Here is a 27,345-nt window from a genome sequence, read left to right as displayed (position 1 = left end):
ACGATAAGATTCGACAGTGAAATGATGATATATTTCTGAATAGCTACAAACGGTTTTTGGAAATTAACCAAAAAAAGTAGCGTCAGATATTAGTCAGAGAAATCGATCCTTATTACTTCGATAAGTATTTATTTGATTACGAGGGCCATCATAAGATCCGCCATAAAAGGTATCGTACCAAGAACCGATCTTTCAGATAAGATTTACGCTGCTCAGATTTATGAATCCGACCCTAAAGAAATCACGAATGACCCATGCGTGCGTTAAACAAAACCGTTCATTTGTTGTCCTTGAATAGGTGTTATTATTCACACCAAGATAACTACTAAAAACATAGAAACTTGGCTTTATTGGAAAGGGCCAACATATTCGTTCAATTTGAGCAGTACAATGGAATATATTATCAAATATAGTCGGTAAGGTACGTGGTACATATTACTGCTCCACTAAACAAAATACATCCAATTAGCCTAGTATTTTGACTGCACGGACCATGTGTTACTACTAAAAGGATGAAACGGCAGCAAATATAAGCTACGTTACAAAAATGTTTTAGACTGCTGGTAGACAGAAGCCTCTTCTCATCAAACCAATAAAGATGTTGGTTGCATTCGTTTCCAACATTTATTAACAATGAATTTGGCAGCTGTGACGCTTGCTCGGCTTCGCAAGCAGGTTGTCACTTACGACTTTGTTACGAACTTGTTGTTACTTGCACGTTATTTCATCATGAACATACACACAACGCTTTTAGATGGAATTATTTCGCGGTCATAATGTATTATATTTCAGATAATAAAAGTCAGCTCCGACACCTTCCTGTAGTTGGGCTACAAACACCAATAAACGTTTCTGCTGTGTGCACAAATAAATGCAGTGGGTTACTATTCATAGAGATGCGTGTATTAGCATCCACTCAATATGTAACTCATTTAATTAATTGATCTAACATGTGCCATAGTCAAAATGAATCAACTATTGTTGCATCAACTCAGGCTATTCTTTCGCGCCATTACGATTTCAAAATATTGAAGCGCGGAGGCGTTTCGCTCTCTTGCGTCAACTCTCGGTCTTCGGAGCCATTCTCTGGCTAGAGTCTGCATTCAGCCCTCTGAGTTTACTTCAGGGTTGACTCCTTCTGGGCCCTTCCTCTCGTAAAATCAATACAGCTGATGATGCAGACGACAGGCATGAGTTATCTAGCCATCCGGCTGCTGGCAACTGCCAACGGTAGATCTTCGTAGTTGACCACAGGGCACGTAGGGCAGTCCAACGTGTGGGCACATTGCGCAGTACAGTGTGGTGGAATCGAATTTTCTGCGGATAATTTTACCTAGAATCGTGTTGAGTACTGTCTAGACACGCAGTGGTGTCTTGCCAACGCTAATTTCCAGTGTGCGTAGCCGAATCTATTTCGGCAAGTGATCATTCCAATGGGCGCCTCTAGCGGTACTATATTCCTGTTTACGCTGCTATGGGTGGCAGTCGGTGCGGGTATTCCGTGGTTTGTGCCGAACAAGAGCTGGCGTCCATTGGCACAAATGGCGATTGTGATGTCGTCTATCTGCTATTACGTCTTCTGGCTGTGTACGTACATGGCACAGATGAACCCGCTCATAGGGCCGATACTCGAAAAGAACACGCTAGTTGCGGCGCGAGCAGCCTGGATAGGTTAAACCGGTGGGATCAATCACCGTCAGTCTAAAACAGATATTCGGCCATCAGATATATTGAAATCGAACAGCGGAGCAAAGTCAGCCAAAGGAGGGTGTTTTCTTAAATAGCATAATTTGTATTTCTTGGTAGTGTTTCGGACGACCTCCGAATGGCCTACATTTAGTTTGTCCATTCTATTTTCTGGACATTACTCGATCGATCGAGCACTGAATGGAGAGGAGATCCGATCGGTTAGTGAAATAAAGTCATGCGCTGTTCTTTGCCTTTAGTTTCACAGAAGAAATAGATACAAACTGAAACAATGGCATACACGTAGTCTAATGTCAAATGAAGCAAACAAGCACATGAAATCAGATCACATAAAAGACTGATTTTTAAGCTTCGATTTATTTCGTTAGACATGTAACGAACGTAAAATGAACCATAAAAAAATTGATAACCAAATAAAACGTTGAAATAGATATAGTGTATAAAAGAAAGCATAGTACGACAAGATGGAAAGCCTCCCACCGCTCCCGTCATCCATTTTAGTGCGATTGGCTATCGTATTGAGATGTCGATATGGTTACTACTTTTGAACAACGCCCGAGGATCCGCGCGTATCATCATGGCGGTAGCAGTGGGTGGACCAGTGCAATGGGCGGTTGCAGTCTATAGGAAGGCTTTGCCGCAATGAAAAAACCGTCAGCGGAAACGCGCTGTGCGAAAATCAGAAGTAGAACAAATTATGGCCAAATTTGATCGAGATCGAAGTTGGAATTTTGATTTAAAATCTTTTACCCGATGCCTGTGAGACGAAGGCGTTTAATATGCAAGAGATAAGGGGATGTTGAACCCAACTGTGTGACTACTGAAGATTACAAAAAAAGAAAAAGGACTATATAAAAATAAAATATGGATAAAGTAATTGATAAAGAGATTCATCGGCCGATTATGTAAATGCTAAAATTAAAAGAGGAAACAATATCTACAGGTGGAACGTTACATGCAGAGCAGCCGCTGTTAGTACGTACAGGAGAATTTACTACTATTACTACTGATATAATTGCATAATTTTGCATAGAGTTAGATAGGCGTTGCAGGATAATAACAATATCACTGATATGGCTTCTTTGCCCCATACATGCAGTGGGCTACTCATACGACATTCGTGGCATCCGATAATCCCCAAAAGATACAGTAACCATTTAGATAGGCAAACACACGTGATCTCACAAAGTGAACAGTAAAATAATAATATTAATATAAAATATTAATGACTATACATAATACGACGATTAGCTAACAGTAAAAAAATGTTATTATTTAGGATATAGATTGTCCTTTGTCATGAAAGATGGAAAGGAATGTACTAACTTTTATCGTCATTAGTATATTATTATGAAATAAATTTTCCAAAATAAATTCTAGATAAATACACTTAATTACTTTTACTGTTCGGCTAATTGTGATTTATTAATTTTTACGATTATCCCTTATGCTTCCAGTTCTTCATAGACTTTCGATTTATATGGAGACGACAATTATGCCACTTAATTTCCAAAATCAAGATAGCTTCATTTGATTTAAAATCAATACACTATATTCGAAAGATATTATAGACTTACAATACTAAGTTAACTTTAAATCTTAAAACGGAAATTACTGAGGACGTGTTGCGAAAGGATGCTTACGTGGCCTTAGGGTGCAGTTGTGGTTGGACAGAGAGTGGCAATTGATTTGCGAGCGAATTCGGTCAGGAACGAAGGCATTACAACGGTAGAGGAAATACTCGCAGAATTCACGGCACGGCGGATTCACCTAAAATAGTATATATATACATTACTATTTAATCTTATCTGATAGCACTAAATCTTTAGTTTTTTTAAGTGGTGAATTTTTATACGTGAATGGTTCAATTAGGATAGAAACCTGGGGAAACGAGGGTGGAACATGAAGCAACCGAGGAAGGCTTTTCGTAACGAGAGACACTAGTCTCCCGCTAGTGCCACCGTCGGAAGTTCGTTTATTGGTCTCAAACCTCGTAAGGGCTGACCTAGTTAAACACATAGATTTGCGGTAAAAAATAAATCCCTATAGTTAAGGCAGTTCTGCAATTTTAAAATCTGCCACCGGATCAGATTAAGTGCGGTTAACAATATTTAATAATTCCTTATCACCTTTTGGCGAGTTTGCGAATCACATTGTGGTTGTAGAAGATGGCAGAGAAACAAGCCTGCTAAAGGATAACATTCACCGTCCATCACTTCTCGAAACATTCTCAAATCCCAATTAAGTTCTTTCGACGAGTTGTGCCCGACGAGGTTCGGATAACCTAATTTTTAATAACGCTTATTCTTAGTCATTCGTTTCAGTCTGCCGTAAACTGTCTAAAAAAATATTAAAATTCTCGTACTTTGTTTAATATCATGCAAAGTTCAATATTCGTATGTATGATTAATGTGCGTGGACCGAGACAATCTATTCGGTTGTGTGATGAACACCAGCGTCGTTAGTTAGTATCTAAATATTTATCCGTCTCAGCATTTCAAGCCAAAGTCATTGATTCTGAACACACTATATAGAGGCAAAAGTCTATGTAAAGTTTAGGATAGATTTAAATTCGACGACTCGATTTTAGGCAGGTAACAACATTCGGCTTCGTCAGCTGGTATTAAGACATCAGTACCACTAATTAATATAAAAGCTTGATACAGATTGCTATTCAAAAGGGATTATAAAGCTAACACTTACCGGTGAAATTGTACGGAAGATGCGGTATACAGGGTTCAACAACAAAAGACTCGCAAGAGTGCGTCATTGCTGTTTTGTTGGCCGATGAACTTGCACGTTTATCCGTTCTCCGATCAGCAAGCGTGTAAAAAAACGTGTCTGGATCAAGCGTAGCCATTTTTCGCCTATACACTTCCGCTGGAACGGAACAGGCAATCACGGTCATGCATCGAGTACTCGCAGTTAACCTCAGTCATTTTCGTATCGTGGTACCGGCCACGTCTCTTCATTGTATAGTACAAGCAAATTTAGATATATAAGAAAAATGATTCTGTACTGTAATTGATTTATTCTCTATACATTGCATGTGTGCATTATGTGTATTAATAATGTTTGAAGTTTCACGTCCAGTACTGCCGTTAGGACATTTTGGGTCCTGCATGAGAGGCATTTACACTTGTTTTGCAAATCTTAATTATCTTACATACCCCCAAATTTTATGGACAGAAGAGTTACTACTGCACCACCACTGGGACCAGTGTGTTATTTTTTTTTACCTCCATGTATAATAGCGAGGACAGCCGATGCTGTTAATAAGATGATTGACATCACTAGACAGAACGTGGTAAAACAGCAACAGAAACAGTTGGCTTCGATTGCGGTCGGATCGTTTTGGCTTCCAAAATCGTGGGCCCAAACAGAATTTCTACTGCCAACTCGCGCTGTGTCTGTGAGTTCCGCCGTTCGGTTTGTCTCGTCCATGGGTCGAAGTTCGTCGTTTCTCCCGCCACAAAATGCTGACGAATCTTTCGAGAACGAAGCTGGCTCATAGATAGATGATTCACGAAGAAGTGTGAAATCGTGGCGTTCAATGGGAAACTATTTCGTGGAATAAATGCACACCCAGTAAACACCATAACAGGTAAGGCAAAACATTTCCTTGGGTTAAACCACAAAACTTCATAAGATATATTTGTTTATTAATTCAATGAAACGTCTTGTTCGAGACCGCAGTTTATTGGATATCATATTAATGAGTAAAACGATGAAATATGATGAGAAGCTAACCTTTCTATCTATCTCTGTTAAATCTTACTGGAACTTGTGCTTGTCTATTTGTAAAATTACTAATAATAATATAATATAATTAATAATAATATAATGAAAATTAATATTTTTTCAAAAGAGCCTCTCGCATGGATGATTTTATGAAGTTTGGCCATATTTTTTAGCGATTTCTTCAGCTATTTCTAAGGACCTCATAAAGCTTTATATTGAAAACTTGTTTATTTTCACAAGATTCACGAAATGGGCATACAATTAGGGTTAAAAAAAATTTTAAACGGCATTGGATCTTTTAAATTAGCACATACGTACATGACATGTATATCATATGTTAGTCACATGTATATCTGGAAAGAAAAAATTTACAACATTTTGTAATTTACATAAAATGAATGTGCGGTCTTCTACACTAAACAGGAAACTTCTGGTTTACACGTACACTTTGTGCGGTCTCCACATGTCCACTGACGTGGTCTTTATCGAATCCGGCTATCAGACTGACGAGCTTGCGATGGCTCTGCGTATAATTATGATTATGTGGAAGCATTCCAGGGCAGGAGCTTGCCTGGGACGAAAATGGGGCATGAAACAGCTGCGGAAGGCCCGTTGTCCCAACGAGGGGCGCTGGCCTTGACGCCCGAAGTGTCACCGTTGGGGTTCCGTTTGCCGGTTTTAAACCTCTTGGAGGCAGAGACGGCGGAACGGCTAACTCTGTGTAAAAAAAAAATCTTTATAGCTGAGACGATTTACTCACTGGACCACTCAGTCCTAGCAATTCACAGTTTTTACATTTGCGATCGGATCAGATTATATATATATATATATATCAAAAAAGTATTGACCGCTTTGCTAGCTAGACGAGTTCAGTATCGTATATTTCAAATAATGTAGGTAGGCCCTGGTCGGCGTTACTGTCATTTGGCAGTAGTAGATATATTGAAGTTGTTAAAATGTTTATACTCAAACCGAAGATGAGAGAAATTTCTGTAAAAGAAATCCCTTTATTTTGCAATTTTATTACAATAAGAATACACAAATGCTACCCAGGTCCACAAAAAAGACTGTGCTTTTTATAATAAGGCGTGTAACGGGAAAAATGGCCTAACAATGATTCTGCCGTTTTCATTGTGGAGATTTTGAACTGAGGGATACTCCCCCATCGACCAACTGTGAAAAAAGCTGATAAAATTATTGCGAAGTAGAGTAACACTGGTACGAGGGTACCCAGAACACCGCCAACAAACTAATTACGAAACAGTTTTAAACAATTGGGAGGAACTTGGTGTTGGAGTGCAGGGAATCGCATCTTAATCTGCGATATTTTACAAGCGACGAAGTCAAGCCATTTTCAAAGTAACTGATTACACGTAACGGAAAGTGGATCACATATGAAAACAACGTACAATTAAATAAATATGTATGTCGTAGTGTCTGTGGCAAAGCCCAAGCTGACCTCAAAAAAGGTAATTCTATGCATTTGGTGGGACTGCAAAGAAATCGTGCACTATGAATTACTGCCGCCCAGCAAAACAGACCTCTACTGTTAGCAGCTAATAAGATTACATCAAGCCATTGAAAAAATAAGTTGGAGCTAGCGAACAGAGAAGATGTCGTTTTCCACCATGACGATGCTGGAATACATATATTTTTAGCTATTTGGCAACAATTGAAAGAATTCGAATGGATAATTTCAATGTATCTGTTGCCCGAATGTTGCACCATCAGACTATCATGTACATCAATTCTTGCAAAACTTTTTTTTTTTCATTATTCAATTTAATTTCAACAGAGGGATGCAAAAGTCACTGATTACATTTATTCGCTCAGAGACTTTAGAAGTTCTGCAGTGGTGGGATTGTACTGTTACCAGAAAAACAGTAAAAAAGTCACCGGTAAAAATGGTGCATTTTTAGTTTAGACATATTATCTCAAAATACAAGGTTTGCCTCAATGTTGGCCTAAAATGGCCAATAATTTTTCGAAGACGACTCAATTTTGCCGACCCCCGACAATCGTCTTCTTAATGGTATGCTTAAAGAAGAGCACATCTGGTAACATTTATTACAAATAACTATAATTTTAAAAAGTGACAGAAAATACCCGGCAGCTTAAATGCATTAATTCGTACGCTTTACACATATAAGCATAAGCATTTGGGTATTTAAGTATATTTGATTTTGCAGGCAAAACGCTTTTATTTGGGCTGAAATTTCTTTTTTTGTGTGAACTGGTCCTTCTACACCAGTCCTCATCTTTCTTCGCAGTCAGCCTCCACCCATGCTATTATAAGCACTATGGGCACCAACTTCCATTTACTGTCGTTACGAGCACTATATCCCTTTATTTTGTAGCGTATCAGACATCTTTCGCCACCTGTTTGGCCCAGAAGATGAAAGGAAACGCATTGTCGTAGCACATTAGCTTTCCCCTTCACTTAATAATACCCCACTTACTGCTCCACGGAGCCAAGCAGTAGGTCGTCTCCGCGTCTGGTAGCTGGTTGTCCATCAAGACCACGCCGTCATTATCAACGTATGTAGTTTCGTTATTAGAATCGGGAAGGCAACGAAAAGACCGACCAAGTCAGTGAGTCTCAGTGGCGACGGCGAGACCTACGACGTGTCACACCCCCATTCGTAATTCACTACCACTGTGCCCACGCTGGCGGCAACGGCCTTTGGTGAAAGACACCAATGGCGCTGGTGTCCCACTCTCGAGTCACCGCGGTACAACTATTATCTCCCCGTTGAGAATGAATAGGGAGTAGAGAGCTATTGTTCTGAGGAGCGACCCGTCGTCCAAAACATATCATCTTAACGGTAACAACTGTGCTAGCCTTTGCCGTGATGGTAACTGTGTAATCATCATCGTAATAAGAAAAAGAATAGCCAGCATCTAAGCAAAATAACTTGCTGAATAGAAGGGGAATAGGGCTGAACTTTTAACGGTTTTAGCAGAAGAGGGCTGTAGATGATGCAGAAAAAATATATTGCTCAGCCTTGATAGAGAACATAGATAGAAGATAATCAGATAGAAGATGGCGGCCGTCGGTGAAGCCGCAGGTCCAATAGTATTCTTGATGGCACGATCTATGTATCCATTGTTTGTTCACAAACCACAGGTTAGCCTGCTGTATTTCTATCCATGATAGCGCAGTGGATAACGTGTTTGTTTGCTAAATTTCGGTCCTGCCTCGAATCCGCACGTAAACAAATTGCGCTTCCTGCTAAGAACGACCTGTCCGAAATAATGCCTAACCACTGGAGTACCAAACGTAAAACACGAAAAGTAACTTCGTATGTGTAGTTATCTGCTTTATATAGAGGCATCGTTCGTTGCAAAAATAACGATCTATTGCGTTAACTAATCTATATGGGATACTAGACCGTGCCCGTATTAGCTATTCACACCAACATGGAGGCTTGGTGCTAAGCTTGAAAAAATTAAAATTAGGTCAACCTATTGATTAAAATTTCCTATCATTCGGGTTACTTTCATTATTCGCAAAAATTGTGTACTTTTGTCTACAATATAATGGTGGTTGATTCTCTTTGGACTAAAAATCTTTAAAATGGATCTAATAAATACTAGGCAATGTTTGCCTTTTGCTTCTTAATAAAAGTATTTTTTATGTATGTTCGAAAAGAGAATTTGTTAACACCGCCTAGTTTTACAATCTATTTTCTTTAATCTTTGAATCTATTTTTTATAGCAGTAGCCAACTCGCTCTAAATATATATATCATGCAATATGTTCCTAAAAAATCTTGCTCGTGAATCACAGCTATAAATGGTAAATCGTGCCATCACCCCTTGTCATACGTCAAGATGTCTATAGCGGCGTCCCATAGCTGTGAGAAGAATTGAACTTCAATATTCGACTTGTTACAGCTAGTGAGTTCATCCCAGTGCTGCTCTTTTGATATCATCTTAACAGACTTATTGCTAAAACGAAGAGTAGATACATGCGAGACCGGACCTTTGCTTGGTCGAACGTAAAGTTACACGACTCAAATGTAACTTGAACGAAAGCTTGCTGATAACACTAACAGGATCTTCGCAACAATTGACGAACGTCATGGATCAATTCTATTTTTGCCAGCTTTCCGGCAGTGCTACTGTTGTTGGAAGATTACCGCTACGACAGCCCTTTTGCTATTCAAATTGCGTGTTCTCCTATATTCTAAAAAGAAAAATCTTGTAAAGGCGAAAAACTAGTTGAAACGCTGCTTTGCTTGAATATATACAACTATGCTGAAAAAACCGGTTTAAAAAGCGGATGCTACTTAATTGTTACTAAGGTATTTTATCCTCAGAAATAAATTAAAGAGGGGCTCAGTTTATAAGAACTAGATATTGAAATTTATTCAGCTTTGGTCTCCAGTTGCTGACTTTGAAAACTGAAAGGCTCCAGGGGACATGCATGGCCTAGATTCTATCCCTTTTAATTTCGGTTATGGGAATTCATTGAAAGGAAAAAAAAACATGAAATGCTTACATAATGCTTTATGCAACATCTGTTACATTTTCGAAATAGTGTTGTCAATATGATAAGTGGGCGTGCTCTTGCAACTTTAAGATAGTTAGAATGACTAGGATGAAAACCAAATTCGAATAGCTTATTCGGAATAACGAAAAGTCTGATATTAACTCCAACCAGTCTTAGCTGCACAATAATAGGGCTTTAACTGCTCAAAGAGTCTGACCACCCGCCAAGCGACTTTAATATATTTGTTGGTTACATGTTGCCGAAGCTGTACAAGTAAACAAAAATTAATAAAGTACTGTCTTATTCAAAACCTTGGAAAAATTATACAGCTAATCTAAACATTTTTTTTAAAACATACTTGCTATTTTCGCAGTTTCAGACAACAAACTGGAAGAAACTAGTGTTAAATTAAACGTTACAAATTGGGCTACAATTTATAACCGCCAAGAGTTTTAGGTGAATAGATATAAGTTTTTCGAGTGCTACACCCAGTATAACCCGCAGCAGTGTATAGCTTCAGATGGGTGGCTGGATAAGCACCTCAAAGCTAACATTGTGCAATGTTGTTCTTACCAGGTATGATATGTAGAGCATCATCCATATGTTCAGGAAATACGTGTCCATTTTGTGGCTTCCAATTCCAGACGACATCCTTAACACCTTGAAAACATCCAACGGAAGGTGCGGTGCTACCTTCAGTTCCTGGGGCTGGATGCGGATAATTCTCGTTAATAGGCCGCATCACTGAGAAGACAGGCCAATAGTTTTGAAGGTGTTGACTTCCGTTATTCGCTTGAGAGACCACCTCGACGCGCGTAGAGCTGCAATCCTTTTCAGGATTGACTCCTACTCGACTGGGTGGAAAAGTCAATTTCAGAGAGCGAGGAGCCTGCTCCTCTATACAATCATCGCGATCCATCAGCGCAATTTTCATGATTTAGTCACTGATTCAAGAAAATAGCACAGCCCACATGTTGTTACGGTTGTTCACTTTCGAGAATAGATTAACCTTTCGAACACTCTTAGAGACTAGCGAAATTTGAAAACTTACTATTGTAATTCTTTTATCGCTCAAAAAATTCCACGTTTCTCCGATTCCACGTGTGAGTGATTCCATGTACATTAACCATCTTGTACTACACTGTACATCCCCTCGATTCATAACAATGCAATCTAACACATGAAGATTTTCACATGAGACGTTAACATAGCATTCACGTATCTTGCCGGTAAATTGTTACTATTGTTAAATCCAATTATTAGAATATCTTGGACCTAGGCTAGTCGATTTCTAGCCTCTTGTTCAAACTCGAAAATCTTGACTTTATCGTTTACCCAAGTCTATTTTCTAAAATCCATTTTCACGGAAAATTACAATAATGCGAAGGTATTCCGCTCGTTTCCTGCGATTCACTGCCCTTTCCATTTCCATTCACTTGCGAACGGGTGGGGCGATGCTCCACGGTGCTGCCCGGTGACGACAGAGCGCAGGCCACAGGTGCGCTATGTGCATTAGTGTGTGCGTGAGAAGGAGCCGTGAGGGGAAACGTGAGAAAGTGGAAAAGATCGGGCTCAAGAGCATTGCAAAATTAGGAACGCCAGTTCCAGTGGTCAGATTTGATTGATGAATTATTTTTTCCTAGGCTTGGCGTATGAACACTTTCAAAAAAAGGCACTTAATCCAACGCATGGAAATGCACTGTTTATACCGAACTAATTGAAAGCTGGCCATTCAGGGATTCACAAGGCACCCTTGCATAACGCAGTTGCTCGAATGACCAACCCTTTAATTAGTTGTTTCACGAACCGCCAGTAACACGTACTACATAACTAGAGTAATTACTACATAAATAGAGAGAGCTGTGTACTCAGCCATTGCACAGTCGTCGCGTACGGACTCATGGCACTACAAGTACTGTTACTGGCATTCTGTAAAAATAATTAACCGCTTTTGAGAAATACATTTAAGCTTTAATTATTATTATTATTATAAAAGAATATTTTAAATGATAAATAATATGCAAAGATTCCAGAGAAAGTACACTAGCAAGGTCAGTGATGATGCTCATCCTGTATTGCAAAAACACTTCGATATGAAATTCAAGAAATGAAAAACGTTGAGCGAAGGCAATCAGATGCATCGAATTACTTCAGTTCCCTTAATGGGCGCCTTTGTTCAGAGTGATTGTCGAACCAACATTAAACAAGCTAATATTCCCAACTACGGCAAGTGTTGTGCTCAAGCTAATACTAATAGTCCAGGTTATCGGCTATAGGCCATAACTGTACAGCCCCCCTTCATTTTAATATGAAACGCTGACGCCAGACAAGCTGGGATATACTACACCGCATAAAAATAAAGCCGAATGGTGAACACCAAATGAGTGGCCTAACTACCCCCCCCCCCCCCTCTCTCTCTCTCTCTTGGTTTAGGTCGGATTTGAAGAGGGCTGCACCACGTTAAACACATCGTCGGGCACGCGCTTGCTTAAGAAGAAAGATACACCCCTGCTTGCGTTTAGCTTACCTGCCTTTATCGGGCTGTGGGCGTTTACTTTCTTGCTAGCGTCACGTCGAATAGCATTGCACCGCGGCTCCATCGAGAAGCTACACGTCCAGCAGCCATCACAACAGACAGGTGACGCGCGACGATTACAAATGTAGCACCAAGTTTCAAAGCTTCTTTATCGTTTTCATGCCTGTTTCGTTTTTGTCGCCTAAATTCTCCATACCTCACAAAACCGACTCTATAATGGACCGAAGAAATAGAAGGAACATTGAGAAAAAATCATTCCGAGGCGGAGCACTGTCTTTTACTGCAGCAATGTTTGTAGCAACGATGATAAGGTGATGCTGGTAAACTGCACCGGCTTCAATGAGGTTGAAACGCCTGTCGCTGTCAGTACCACAATACACTGGCGTGTATTGAAACGTATACCTATAAACATGCAGGCGTTTCTCCCTTGAGTGTTGAGCCCGCAGGCTATTCTGTATTTCGAAGTTCTGTGAAAGTTTAAGGAAGCATTTGAAGTGAAAAAGCAGGAAGAGACAAACCGAATCAAGTTAAAAGATAAAGCAAACGGAAAATTATTTTAAAAACTTAAAAGAAAGAAGAGGAACGAGATTACGGAATAGAGTATTGTAGAAAACCACACGCGAGCCGATTTTAAGACCAGAGATAAAAGATTGCATTTTCTCACTTCTACTACACTTCCCAAAGATTTTTCATTTATGTAGCAACAGCATCAACGGCAGATAATGAGTGCCGTTTTCATGAAAGGCACAACAGCAGTGAACCACTAACTAGTATGCCAGTCACGTGGCGTAATATGCGGGCTGAGAAATCTATATTGCCGTTATCGTCACGCGGTGGTTGCCAGAGCATTTTTATTTAATACGCGTGGCAAATACATACAGGGTAATTCAGTTTGCCAGAAGTATTTAGCTCACATCTTCGTTAATGAGGCATGAAAATATGGTACGGGCTGGATTAATAAAGGAAAGCCAAGTTTTTAATGCTCACCGTTTATATTTACCCATAAAAAGTACGTTAATTTTTCCAAGTGCAAGGATATCTTTTAGTACACACGATAACGAAATACCGTTATTGTATCTTAGTGAATAAGTAAGCATGCTTTATGTTTTGTCAGCTAGAACGTTTGTGCCAAGATATCCTAATAGGTTGCTAATTTTTATATTTTACGAGTTGCTTACTAGTTGAGTCAGTATCCAATCAACCTGTTAGACTTGTTGAACACATATAGGTGAAATTGAACCGTTATCGCGTAATTGCTTTATCTGCTGTATTCTAAACGTATCGTTAACGTATCGCGATAAAGCTAAGAAGTACACACACTATAACCTAGGATCTTATAAAAAGGCCGTCGTTCAATAAAAAGTCCGCACTAACGTGAAATCAAAAATGTGATAACAATAATAATTTATTTACATGTAGGACCACATTAATGTGCATGCATTTAACCAAATCAGGACACTGGGACTTTTAGATTCCACGCCCCAGCGCTATTGCCTATTCCATCCTGCGGGTGGCTAATATTTAGCGACTGATAGTATAATGAGCGACGCCACGCGTTTCCTCGATTGTAGTGGCCATCATGATTGGAGGCACACGAATGTTAAAATGTTTTGCAAGTAATAGTCGAAAGAAACTCATATTTATCGAGGTTGCAAGATCAATCGTATATGAGTAAACAGCTATGATGGTGGAGAGTTCATCTTGGAGATCATCGATATATAAAACACAAGTCTCATAGGTAATAAAGACTCTTTGTTATTATCTATTTCGTTAACACAATGTTTGATTAATACTTGAGATGACGACTTTTTATTATATTATCGTTGTTGTTAAGCGTGGCCGACTTTTTATATGTTTAAGTGTTTTTCTAAATTTGAAATAAACGCTAACAAAGTGGCATCAAACGCTTTTAGTAAAACTCTGCCTTTTAATCAAATGACAATATCGTTCTGTTTTCAAGGTGCAATGGCTCATTTCTACTTTTCTATTTCAACTTCATGAGCATCAAGCCTACAAACTGAATTAAACTAATTATTTAATCGTTTCCTCAATTCAAGGTGTCTATGGCAGGCACAAGCGAACAACCATAACTGACTGTTTCCGCTTCTTCTCTTCTACAACACTACAAAATATACACTACACTGATTTCAGAACATCAAATCGAGTTTTTTAGACGCGCGGGCCATTATTCATTCTTTCAGGATTACGATTAGTATTTTCATTGATACGACTCTGCAAGCCTCACCTATTGCAGTCGGGACTGCTACTGATCTTCCACCCACTATGCAGTCATTACCGAAATGACTAACGTTAGGCTTCCATGGCAACCACATCGGCTGCCTCAACAACAGCCGGCTCCCGGCTGTCGTGAAGCACGGAGCGGAGCGCGCTCGTCGAGAGCTCAACCTGCGCCGCTTTGGCAGTTCGTGCCGTGAGGCTTGCCTAAACTGACGACAAACCTCCGAGAATGGTTGATGTAAGGCAGTTGTCACGGCTATGGTTAATCCTAATCCAGGAGGTGCGCTTGTGTGCATGAACTAGGATACTACGCGTGCAAAACACTTTTACTTATTTATACAGTATCTACTTGTTTACTAATTAGCAAGCCAGCTGAGAAAACTCCTGAATCATAATGAGTGCTAAAACGAAGAAGGAAATCTCCAGCGAGGTGACAAACTTTTTAGATTTAGCACCAAAGGAGCTACAACAACTCAAACAGGAACTCATCCAGTGTCGTGCCGATGTCGTCAAGCTGGTCGATGAGAACAGAAGGTTATTTACTGAGTTGAAACATCAGGTCCGGGTACGGCTCAACATAATGGAGGAGAACCAACACGGTGGGTTGGCCGATACCGTGACACTTCTTCAGGAGGAGCGGGACAACGCTCTAAAGGCCCGGGACAAAGCCTTCAGTCTTTTCCAGAGCACAATCGCCGAAGTGACACGGCTTGACATGGCGTTAAAAAAGAAAGCAGACTACATCTCTCCAGATGATTTCGAGGCAGCCGTACTCAAGCTAAAAGAAGAACATCTGTCGAAAGTCGACTCAATCGAGCGGCAACTGCAGATCACCCAAAATGAACTTCGGAGCGCATCATCTTCCGTGCACCAATTGACATGGAGATTATTGCGCGATGGCAGCACCACTCTGGATGACAGCCAGGTTCGAATCGGCGACGTCCTTCATAGCATGGAAAACCTGCAAAAACAATATAACGATTTGGAGTTCGCTTATCAGAATCTGAGAACAAAAGTTGATCTCAAAGACAAACAGTTGGAAACACATCGATATCGTAGCAAAGACCTCGAAGATCAATGCGAGTATTTAAAGGATCGCTGTCAGCAACTAGAAATGCAAATTTCCCAAGCACTTCAGCATGCCGAAGCTAGTGTCCAGGCAGCGGAACTCGCTGTGGCGGAACGCAACACAATGACAATACACGTTCAAGATCTACAGCGCCTTGTCGAGCAACTAAATAAAAAAATCACTGAGAGCACATTAAACCAGAAGAAGGAGATAGCAACTCAGGTGGAGAAAATCCGTTTGGAGCTGGAGGCAGATAAAGCCGATTTGAGGGCACAGTTAGTTATAGCTCAAGAAAAAGCTAAAACATTTGAGGATGAAGCTGCTCGAGTCACTCAACAACGACACGACCTCAACGAAAAGCTCAATAAATTAATGGAGGGGGAAAAAATCGACAGAGAACAAAGGCTAAAAGATGAAAAGGTCTTTCGCGAAACGACAATTCAGGATGTCGTAGAGAGGAAAAAAGAAGTTCTCGAAGAGCGGCTACGGCGGGAGGTCGCGGAAAAACGTCAGCGAGAGGAAAATGAAGAAAAAAGGCGTCTTCAGAAAAAACTTGTCGATGCTGAAAAAGCGTTTCATGATTTGAAGGCGGAAACTAGACGGATTCAGACGTCGATGGCTGAATTGAAAAAGGAAAGTGACAAGATCGCTGAAGAAAGGCTCAAAGTTGAGCAAGAACTGCGACGAAAACAGGAGGAAGAAAATGAAGATCTTCGCGAAGAAGTGACCAGACTCCTTAATAAGATAGCTTTATTAGAAGATCTCCATAACAAGGCAGAACTGGAATTTCGAAAGCGTATAACTAAAGCACACAAGAAGGCTATCGAGTATAAAAGACTTGTCGAGATTCTAGAAGAGAGAATGCGACGACAAGCTGGTCTGGTTAGTAGCTGAATTCTAGTCCAGTATAGATACAAGGCGCATCTGTTGATAATCTAGAAAAATAGTTTGTTTGTTATATGGAATTCTGGAAAACTGCGATGCGATGTCAGTAGAAATGATACATACATGTATATATATAAGTGTACCGGATATCCATGGAATCCGTGCTGATTTTTTGCTAAGAAGCGCTTATTGAATAACATGTGGCTTTTTATTTTCGCTTATCTTTTAACAAATCGAAGATTGCCTTATTGATATCATCGTCATATTTCATTTTTTGACGGAATACGAGAAACGCAGATCACTAAACGCTGTTCCAAACACCGATAGTTGGACTCATAAGATGCTCAAACTTCGACGGTTTAACGTGGACTTCGGCGTACAGATGGATCCAGATGTTTGGTTACAAATGGATTTGGTCTAATCCATGGAGAATAGTACCAAGCTCCTCGAAAAAAAAGATGTGGGTTTTTGCCTACAAGTTCCGTAATCAATGTTACAGAAATTACAATTCGGCCGAGTTCCGGCTGGCTGTAATATTCAAACTCCAACTTCTAGGACGGATCGAAATACCTCTGTATTGCTTGTTGGACATTCGCTAAGGATTCGTACAAACCGCACATCTTACCTGCAGCCTGTATCACCTCCTTCTTTCGTGAAGACATTTGCCAAAAATTCTATTGCAGCTTTGTTTCTTTTTATGTTCTCTCAAGCAGAACATTCTTTAAGTTACCATCAGAGATTTGCAACGATTTCGCTGACTATCGGAACGTCTAAAGGGTAAAACATTTGCTTACGACCTAGAATCTTCAGGAACTCATATCAAACAGCGAAATCGACACGGATTTACGTGAGGATCTAATATAATTTATCGATACGAAGAGTTCTATGGAAATGTTAGCAGTAAGACGTGAATTTCTTAAAAATCGCTTTTACTGCGTAACTCAAAAATGTAATTAATCAGGAAAATAATTGGATAACTGTTATTTACTTGGCTGAGGTAGTAATCTATGGGTGTTTAGTTTGTGAGCTATAAAATAAGTAGAATTTGGGGTTTGATACTCTTCTAAGGCTTCACAAAATAACAGTTATCAGTTGTCGGGAGATGCTCACCAGCTAGATTAACGTAACTTTGCCTTACTGACAGCGAGAACTTTCCTCGCAACAATTTAGTTTTCTTCCCATATTCGCTTTTAGTTATGGTAACTTAAGAGGCGGGCAGCGTCGAAGCATAGCTATGTTGTAACTTTGCTTGCCGATATCGTACGCCCCCCTGATGCTGGTTCTTAGCCTATTTTCATACAAACTAACCTGATCGAAACATAAGGAGACCTACTCTTTGAGTCACTCGCTACGTAGGGTATTTTTTTTGTCCAGGCTTGTCGTTTGAGTTACTGCTAGGCAACCTATTTCTACTACACGGCATCTCTGCTGAGTAACGTAACGCCCATACTGGTTATAAAATTATGGTTTTGATTCAAATTTATTGTAGCCAATAGAATGCTCGTATAGATCGAGTAGCTAAATAGATGACCTTATAATTGGCCAAAAATTATCTGATTCTAGTGGCGTTAACTGTGTCTGGGAAGCTTGGCAATGAAGGGTTGAATAGATTTTTTTGGTCAAAGTCTGCAGTCGGAGCTTCTCAGACAATTTTAATATATTAACCGAGAATATAGGATTAATCTTGCAAAGCCGTTTTCGGTTTCGTATTTGATAGCTAATACCGATATATGTGTCACGCTTCTTGATACTGAGGAACAATCCGCTAAGCTCTCGAACAACTAGTTGAAGTCTCTTTAGCATGTGTAAAAAAATAGCGGATAGCAACCATAAGCATGCGCTGTCCCTTCGGTGTACAGAAGAATATTTTACCGATACCTACCTGTTTGCTTGAGTCCAACATGCTAAACTGATAAGGAAAGTGTTCATATTTGTATGCCTAATAAGTTTACTAGCTGTGGATGTTCTCATAGAAATACGTGAACGGTGCGACATGGTCAACCCCAGTCCCAGTCGTCTTTTAAGACTGGGTAAACTCGCAGGTTGTTTGAAGAGAATTCATTTTGTTGCATATTTGACAAGAACTATGCGTCAGCTTGGTTCACCATTCGGTTTAACTTTGTTTATTGTGTCAAAGAATAATTTCTAATTAGTACAGGTTAGCCCTGTGTTAGAATCATATTTTTATGCAAAAGGCTTAAAATAATCAATTGCTTTTAAAGCTTGTCTTGTATTATTTCATTAGCTAAAAATGACAATGCATGACACGAAGCAAACCAGGCTGAATTCAACCAACCGACCTATGTCGCGTAGACGATTATACAACACATCAACGAACATTATGCTAAGCATTGGGTAATTGTTTTAGAAAATGCTACGCCTCAGGCATACATAAGGAGTGTTTCTTCGAAGTATTTCGCTTAAATGATGTCTTTCATTATCTTAAGTGTTACTACTTTATTGCATGTTGTCCAAACCGCAGAGTTTGGGAAAAGGTATTTCATGGCCTCTTCAAAATCGGGTTCGTAGTCGCTTCGTAGACGTTAAAGGAAAGGTTGAATAAACCAATGGTAGAAGCTATCTTCAAATCCGTGCTGTTGATCATTTATGCTAAGGAACCTATTAAATTGGAGCTAATGTTGTGAGTGCTTCCTTGAGAATGTTTAAAACATTGCCATAAACAACGCTCACGGCAGAGCTTGACTTTGAATTCGTATCGATTGAAAACGGCTCGAAGAGCGTCGTCCAGAAGTACGATTACTTCTATCCGTAGAGAACTAGATAGTTATATGCGTTAGCACCAACCAGACGTAGAATCTGCCGAAGTCCCGCTCGAACCGTCGAAACGTAATTAGCCCGTAGGCAAATAAACGTTTTATGTCCGGTACTGCTTTAGTTATGTATTGCTTTAAACGTCTGGTTTCCAACGATTGGTTTAATAGGTTATGCCCGTTTAGTTGACTGAGTCACAACTACAGCTGTTAGCCCGAATGCTTTCTCTGTGTTCTATACTATGAATTCAATATCAAACTGAAGCACATCTGAGAAACTGGCGTAAATGCTTCTTAACAAGGCCACGAATTTCTTGTGCCTCTCGACAAAAATTTTGGCGAATATTTGTATAATGCCATACTGAAAACTACAGTCTTTCTTCTTCCCGAGATCTATTTATTTTGGCACAGTCTGAAGCTCAAGGACTGCCCTGATGTCCGAGACGTACGGTGTGTAACCGTAGACCTAAAAAACAAACGCACTTTAATACGATGTCGAATTATTATTTATTCGCATGCGCTGCTCAAAAAACTCGAAATTAGGCCTATATATACATATACAAACTAATGCAAATAATAACATATGAATTTTAACAACTTCTGAGTTTTACGTCCGACGCTGGTGTTTTTAACTACTTATCGAAATAGTCCGTTTCTTTCACGGACATCTCCAAGCAGAGTTTATCTACAAATTCTAGAACGCCGGTTATAGCATCAACGACAAATGAAAAGGAAAATAGCGTTTCAAACACCTTACTTATAAAAAAAGAAAAACAAAAATCGTAGTAATCCATTACAGTAAAATTATATATATGTCATATTAGAGTGGTAGATGGCATATACCTAGAAAATTTCCCTTTAGCCACACAAATGGGATGTACCTTCCGTATATACCTAATATGGATTTCATGAAGCTTCCACATCGGGAAGCAATTTAATATTTTTGATTGTTCAAAGTTAGATTACTAATTAGTTGAAGTTAGACTGACAGACAAGCTGCTCCTACTGTAAGAAACAGACCCCAAGCCTACGGCCACATACACAATGGGTGAAGGCTAGAACTCTTAAATCCTTTTGTATTAAACGAAAGAAACTTTAGCCCAAACCTCAAACCAACTAATAAAATATTATTAAAACCGTTTCAACTTGCTTGATCTTGCTTGACAAGATGCTTGATAGAAAAAAACATTACGAATAACTATAAACGTATAATAAAAACCGACAATAAACCTTAAAGTGACCCTATCCTTATACAAATACACTGATCAGCTTAGCTGAGTTCTATCGGCCCGGGCGAATAGCGTTTGGTAGATAGCCAACGCTACTTTATAGTTCTATCAATACGCACCGCTGTCGTTAGAGGCAGCTGATTCACCAAACACATACGCAAGAGAGAAAGACTAAGGGAGGGGCCTTCACAGGACGAACTTTCTCTGGCCTATCAACCGATTTGCCATCTAAGAGCCTGCTAGACAGAGAGAGTGACAATCAGCATCAGGCTCATCTTATCAGTAAACTTACTCTTGCTAGCTTCTAACCGCTGACTTTCTTAAACTGTGAAGAAAAAAAATAAGCATTCTTGTAAATGGTGTCCATTCCAGACAGGTAAACAAAGTCACGTGACCGGATTGGCTTTCAGCGTATAGGCAGGCAATTGATAGATCAGTAGTGATACACAGTGGATTCAAGAGATGGTACGACAGTAGCCGGGAACAAGATACGTTTTTCGTTGTGGAGCAGCTGACAATTAAACAATCAAACGGCAACCATGTACGACGACTTTGAAACTACTGGCGATGGGCCATTGGAATCTGAGGTTAGACTCGTACTAGAGACGGCGGGTCTGTCTAGAAATCGTATTTTTTTGAATAATCAGAAATGTTTAATTGTCAATAATGTGCTATATGGTATTACAGTAACAATGTTTATACGTATGTGTGTGTTGCCACCAATATTGAGTCGACTGTCGACTGGCTTAAGGTTAATCCTCCTTAAATAGGTGTTTTATCATTTACGGAATGATTGTTCACAAAACAAATTTTTCAGTTTTAGCAAATCGTAGCCTATTTAGTTTAGTCTCTATTCAACATCCAATAAGTGCGACACTACAATGGCTCTTCGTGTTGGTTTTAGGAAATTACAAGGCGATTGTTTTAAACTACATCACAGAACGCTCAAGGTAGTGATACAAGGTAGTGATGATGAGACCAGGAAACAGCTTGTTATTATATAACAATTTTAGTTAGTTGGAAAAACCTATCTAATAGCATATGATATTAGTGTGTATACTGTACAACGTTGTGATAGTGGCGATTGCCACCTTCCTACTAGCCGCCTTATTATAGATACTAATTATACATTAGTACACCGTCCATATGAATGGTAAATGTTTATGACAGATCATACCAATATGAGAAGATTAGACCTGTGTCTGCAAATACCTAATCCAGAAATATCATATATTATTAACCACATGAAACGAAATATTAATCTCATTATTATGCTCTAATGTGCTTATTTAAACACACTGTGAAAATAAAAATAATTCGCCTCAAGTAACAGTGCAGAATTATTTAGAATGGCGTATGCAGAACTTATAATTGACTGTTTGTAAAAAATATTTATCCGTCGGAACGGAGTTTGAAGAACACAACGAGTGCAAAGTAGTGTTGTCTTAATTATTAGCAGGACTACGTGAACGACATTTGCCATGTGTGGCCTGGTGTTGTCACACCTAGGTAAATATAGAGTCGAGCTGTAAATGTCGTGCGCAATTACTTAAAATTTGCGTGTATACCTTACAATGAATTGTTTATGAATAGTGCCCTGTGTCGCAGAAGTCGCTGCTGGATTCACGTAATATAGAGCTGATATCCGGTTGCCGCTCTATCCACGCCCACAAATATACAATCTAACTTGTCAAAACGAAAAGAATCACGCCTGTATCGTACGGACCATTTCTCATAGCGATTTCTGATGACCTTATCGCATATATAACATAGTTGCCGTGTAGGTTTCAGAGATCGATAACTTGCTAAACTTTAAGGCATATATTTGTCATAGAAGAAAAATGTTGTTGCCTTGGACAACTATAAGTAATTGAGGTGGAACAATAGATTTGTTAGAATATATATTTTTGATCGTTTGTTGAATTGTAGCTAGTGTTTGAAATAGAGCCAGCGTATTGTCCAGCTAGACAGGTAGACTTCTTTCTGTCTACATATACTGGTATGTCTATATATGTATAGCGAACATTGATCTATTTTACTGTAAAATTTCGAGGTCGGCCAATTTTACCTATGTCAAGGTGAACGTATTAGTATTGATTTTGGTTCGCATTTCGTATGTTAGGGATGATGGATGTACAAATAACTTGTGCGTTTTCTAAGTGTGCGCTGGGAAAGAAATCAATACATGATTGGACGCTGAGTCTCTTCCACCGTTTGTCGGCCACAATAAGAACTCTCCTGTTTTGACCAAATCAACAATCACCGTCACCTTGTGCAGTATTTTACAATAAGAAGACGTCTGTTTGCTGTCGAAAAAGTTTGAACCAAAGAGCTAAACAGACACTGTACGCGAAAATGGACACATCAAATAGAAAATCAAAAAGATTTTATTTACATATGAAATTTCGTGCCACTACAAAACTGGTAAGGAGCTTACAAAAGCCAGGGAGTCCAGCAGCCGTGTTGAGCTCATTATTCCGTGATGGTGCTACAGGAATTGAGACTTTTGTTAAGTTAGTGTCGTTCCGTCGAAAGTACAACAGCTTCGTATATGTTTTTATGTTAGCAGTTACCTTAACTTTAATTTGCAAAGGAATAAGAGATTACTGTAAATATGAAACTAGTACGTCAATGAAGTTAGTCGACGATGTTGACAGAATATTGCCTTTAGCGATTACGATCTGCAACACCAACGGGTTTAAAAAATCAGTTTTCTGTTCAGCAGAAAATCTTGCAGTGACAAAGACTCTCTGTGAAGTTCGCAAGAAGTCGAAATTTGCAGGGCTAATTATGAATATGAGCTTCAATCCTGACACATATAGAACACTTCGGATGATTACTGATCTGTCCACATTTACTGCGAGAGAACTCATAAAGAGCTGCTACCGCAAGAGAAAACCTTGTCCCCCCGGAACTATTTCGCCGCAAATCGTTTCATATCTACGGTATGGAGTGTGTTATTGTCTCTTCTGCAAGCAAAAGATGCGTGGTTTAGACGCGCAGGTTTTGAAATCACATCTCCATGATGACGGGCTAAGTCTCATTCTCGAAAGCCATAATGAGGAGAAGCTTAAATCGACAAAGACTGCAGGCTTCATCGTTATGCTTCATGACCCTAACTTAGTCCCGGATGTCGTCACAAACGGTTTTTACATTGCTGACGGCCATACGAGTTACGCAGGCATTTCATTTGAAGCGGTCACACGTCTTCCGGAACCGTACACAACGAACTGTCGTAGCGAATGGCCTCCGGGGTTTGATAAACCACCATTTAGTCAATTACCTCTATTGATGCCTTATTCAACATCTCTATGCGTAAGAGTATGCTGGTCACTGTATATCTTGCAACATTGTAAATGCCGGTATAACGAAAGATTGTCACACCGTGATTATCTCGATATCGCGTCGTTGTGCATGGAGAGTAATGAAACTCAAGTCTGTAGTCGTGAAGCGGCGTCTCGCACGATTTCTTGTAACTGTCCGCCAAGATGTAGCGAGAGAATTTACCGTGCGGCTCTCTCAAGTGCAAGCTTCGTGAAATCGAACAGGACCTTATTGGCGAATGATACTCATAAGGAAAGTAGGTCTTACAGTCACTTACTGCTTTATTATAGCAAAAATCAAGCTCCGATATTTATAGAAGTAGAGAAGATTAACCGTGTGCAACTGGTAAATATTCTAGGCGGAAATTTCGGCATGTTCGTTGGAGCATCATTTCTCGTTTTTTACGAGCTTTTTGAGATACACGTTCGTTGGCTCTTAAACCTCGTCAAAGTGAGGTATTTGTTGAAGTAGCAAGTTCATAAAGACTGAAAAGGCGCAAAAGGTTTAAAAAAAACAAAGTTTTATTTTGAGGATGAAATGCTGTTGACCGATTGCGTTTAGTACTGAATTGATATACCACACGAATGGATTGCGTTCATTTTATTTAATAAATCAACATAAATAAGATAAATAAAAATCGAGCCCCGATATTTATAAAAGTAGAGAAGATTAACCGTGTCCAACTAGTGAATTATATATAGTGAAGGGTTTTTTTATTGCATGGCCAGATCAAAGCCCGTTCTGCATGAAACGTCTGAAAATAAATCTGTTAGGGCTCGTGAAACGTATTCTTTACAGATAAACCTCTTAAGGCTAATAAATTACAATATTAGGGATAGCTAAATAGACCGACCCTCGTTACTTCGATGTGCGTTGCTATCCCTCAATATCAAAACGAAGCAACTTAAAATCGTGTACTGTTATTCTAGGAAATGTTTTCGTATCCTTCGAGTTTAACGTGGGTTGGCCGTTTCAACTGTGTCATAAAGTGAACGCATTAAAAAATAGCAATATTCATTGTACTTATATATATATATATATATATACGGCCTGTATACCATGCTGTACGTATATATAAGTGGTTGATAAGCGATTTCGTGGCATTAGTCTCAATATATCAACTTAGTCAGGTTACATTGCGCCCAGAAGTAGTCAATTTTTCGATCTTTTCACTTTTCCTCAACAATTATTGTATTGTTATAGACGTGGGGTGGTGTTGGACTGTGAGTGAATAGTGTGAGTAATCTATTAATTGTGCAGCACTTTAATTGGTGATTCTCTTTGTCTATAAACTTGTTTTTCTCATGTTGACGTCTCCATTATGCTTCTGACATAAAAACGAGTTGTGGGTTTTTTAGTGTGCAAACTCCTTTCAACGAAGACATGCTACATGCAAAAGCCATTATCATAATATTGGTTAGGGAAAGAATTACCGTGATTCATGCTTTTTTTAGTAATTCATTCAAACGCCAAGACCCTTCAGGACCTCATTAAAGATAATTTCAAAAAGATTTCTGATAAAACCACTAAAATCGCATTCAATAGGTTCATGAAGTACTTGTACGACAAACTAAAATCAGTTCACGATAGTCTGTACGCGCACACTGAGATTTTGAAGACTATTACAGACACCCGTAGGAGGTTAGACAAAGCATTAATTTGTGTCATATTAGGAAGCTATTCACCCCGTGAAAGGTAGGCCTTTCTAACAAATCCATACAGTGCAGGAAACAAGCAATAGACACACGAAAAATGTATACTTTAACTAACCCAAGCCTTTACAGAAACAACTATACTAAACCAAACGACAAAATTTCTAACTCATCTCAATATGAACAAGAAATAATGGCTGATGTCCTGCCTTCGCTGGCTTGGTCATCTGATGTATGACTTGCAATCTTAAGTTTCAGTCTAAGTGCCAAAAACTAATGAAGCGCGTAGAGCTAAAAATATACACTGTATTAAGTGCCCGTTCACGTGGTACTAACGACGTGGTATCGTAGTGCATGATCTTTAATCGTACATATTTTGCAATTGTTCCATGGAACCATTTATTTAGTTTGTAGTTATGAGGTTTACATGGTTCATAACTTTTACATACACCTGTATACCGTTTACGCACATTTGACATTTCACATTTAGGTTACTCTGTGCTCGTCTGGAATTATATGAGAAGACTATGTGGGTAAGAGACGGCGAGCGCCAGCCGCGTGGCAATTTTGAGGGACAGGTACCAGGTCCAAAAAGGATGATTCCAATTTTAACTTCTGTTCCAGAGGCAAGCTTTGTGCTAGCATACAACACTAGCTTTACTCCAAACAATTACATTTTGCGCAGAAGAAGCTATCGAAAGTCTTAAAATATCGACTACAATTCGTGATTGCAAGCTATTATTGGTTTTCAGTGCTTGTTGTACTTTAATAGAAGCAATGTTTAAAAAGCAAAAAGGTGTTTACAAACAACAATGATTTTTTCAAGAACTATACTATTGAGACACATGTATACGTATATATGATTTAAAGTTAAACGTAACTACACCTCGATTACACTTACAGTGCAGCAGGCGAGAGGGGATCCGTGATTAGTTATGATGTGGAGGATAGTAGGGAACGCTTTATCGCTAACTGCAAAGCGAAAAACGATAAACGTTTAATAAATTTTACCGCCGTACTCCTTTTTCTTGGCATAAAATTTTTGCTTCGTTATGTATTGCCTACCTACCTGTAGCTGTTGGTACATAAGTAATGGGGGTTTTTCACCAGCAGCATCTATCTGTGCCTGAACTTGATGCTACATTTTTAGTTTATTATGCAAATAAATTAGAAAAGGCTCATGGAAGAGTGAACACACTTTCGAACGGTATATCGAAAAAAACACTAAGAAAGTAAGTAAAAAATATCGGAAAAAACTCAACTCTCCTTCTGGAACGACAGAGTAATAAGTTAATATTAAGTTGTCCATCTCCCACACACACATAAATTCAACGAATTGCCTGATGAGAGTGCCAGAAATGCAATGTTGAAAATTTTTTCATGCGCAATTTTTAAAATAAGTTTGAATTTGTGAGTTTTATTAGGGATGTGATTAGATTACATGGCATATATTTGTTTATATTTCATTCTTTTATTTAATATATATTTAGTTATATATAATCACATGTATATATCACAGCTTAACTGACCAATGATTAGCCTAAACCTCATGCATTACTAGTATATCACTGTCCTTTGTTTATCACTGTCCTTTGTTTATGTAGCCGTATGACATCCAATAAAAGTTTCGTCGTCTATCTAACGACGATTCAATGAACATAAGAGTTAATAAAAATTTAATTAGCATATATTTTATAAA

General features: G+C 39.1%; 3 protein-coding genes and 1 pseudogene across 5 annotated transcripts in view; 3 read left to right on the top strand and 1 right to left on the bottom strand.

Moving 5' to 3' along the window:
* The window catches only part of LOC111250999 (uncharacterized), a 21,901-nt gene extending 9,971 nt beyond the window's left edge, over window positions 1-11,930 (bottom strand). The window contains exons 1-7 of one of the 3 annotated variants that reach the window (XM_022807112.2): window positions 10,994-11,922; window positions 10,516-10,886; window positions 5,894-6,165; window positions 4,947-5,268; window positions 4,411-4,587; window positions 3,837-3,991; window positions 3,351-3,477 (exon numbers count right to left, since the gene is read on the bottom strand). In XM_022807112.2, coding sequence (XP_022662847.1) covers window positions 3,351-3,477; window positions 3,837-3,991; window positions 4,411-4,587; window positions 4,947-5,268; window positions 5,894-6,165; window positions 10,516-10,876 — 1,414 coding nt within the window. In that variant the 5' untranslated portion in view covers window positions 10,877-10,886; window positions 10,994-11,922. Of the gene's footprint in view, window positions 1-3,350; window positions 3,478-3,836; window positions 3,992-4,410; window positions 4,588-4,946; window positions 5,269-5,893; window positions 6,166-10,515 lie in introns of all 3 variants that reach the window. The other 2 variants (XM_022807116.2, XM_022807114.2) reach the window with 2 other exon arrangements.
* LOC147755515 (V-type proton ATPase subunit e 2 pseudogene) lies at window positions 75-3,110 on the top strand (annotated as a pseudogene).
* LOC111251257 (uncharacterized) lies at window positions 5,171-22,000 on the top strand. The gene is made up of 3 exons (XM_086991241.1): window positions 5,171-5,311; window positions 12,376-21,257; window positions 21,575-22,000. Exon 2 carries the CDS (start codon window positions 15,111-15,113, stop codon window positions 16,677-16,679), a length of 1,569 nt encoding a protein of 522 aa, XP_086847367.1. The 5' UTR covers window positions 5,171-5,311; window positions 12,376-15,110; the 3' UTR covers window positions 16,680-21,257; window positions 21,575-22,000.
* LOC111250651 (acid-sensing ion channel 1A-like) lies at window positions 21,264-27,345 on the top strand. The gene has a single exon (XM_022806182.2). The coding sequence runs from the start codon at window positions 23,026-23,028 to the stop codon at window positions 24,463-24,465; it is 1,440 nt and encodes a 479-aa protein (XP_022661917.1). The 5' UTR covers window positions 21,264-23,025; the 3' UTR covers window positions 24,466-27,345.

Source organism: Varroa destructor, unplaced genomic scaffold (genome assembly GCF_002443255.2).
Source record: "Varroa destructor unplaced genomic scaffold, Vdes_3.0 BEIS01000005.1, whole genome shotgun sequence".
Classification (NCBI taxonomy): domain Eukaryota; kingdom Metazoa; phylum Arthropoda; class Arachnida; order Mesostigmata; family Varroidae; genus Varroa; species Varroa destructor.
This window is presented reverse-complemented; position numbering and strand designations above follow the sequence as displayed.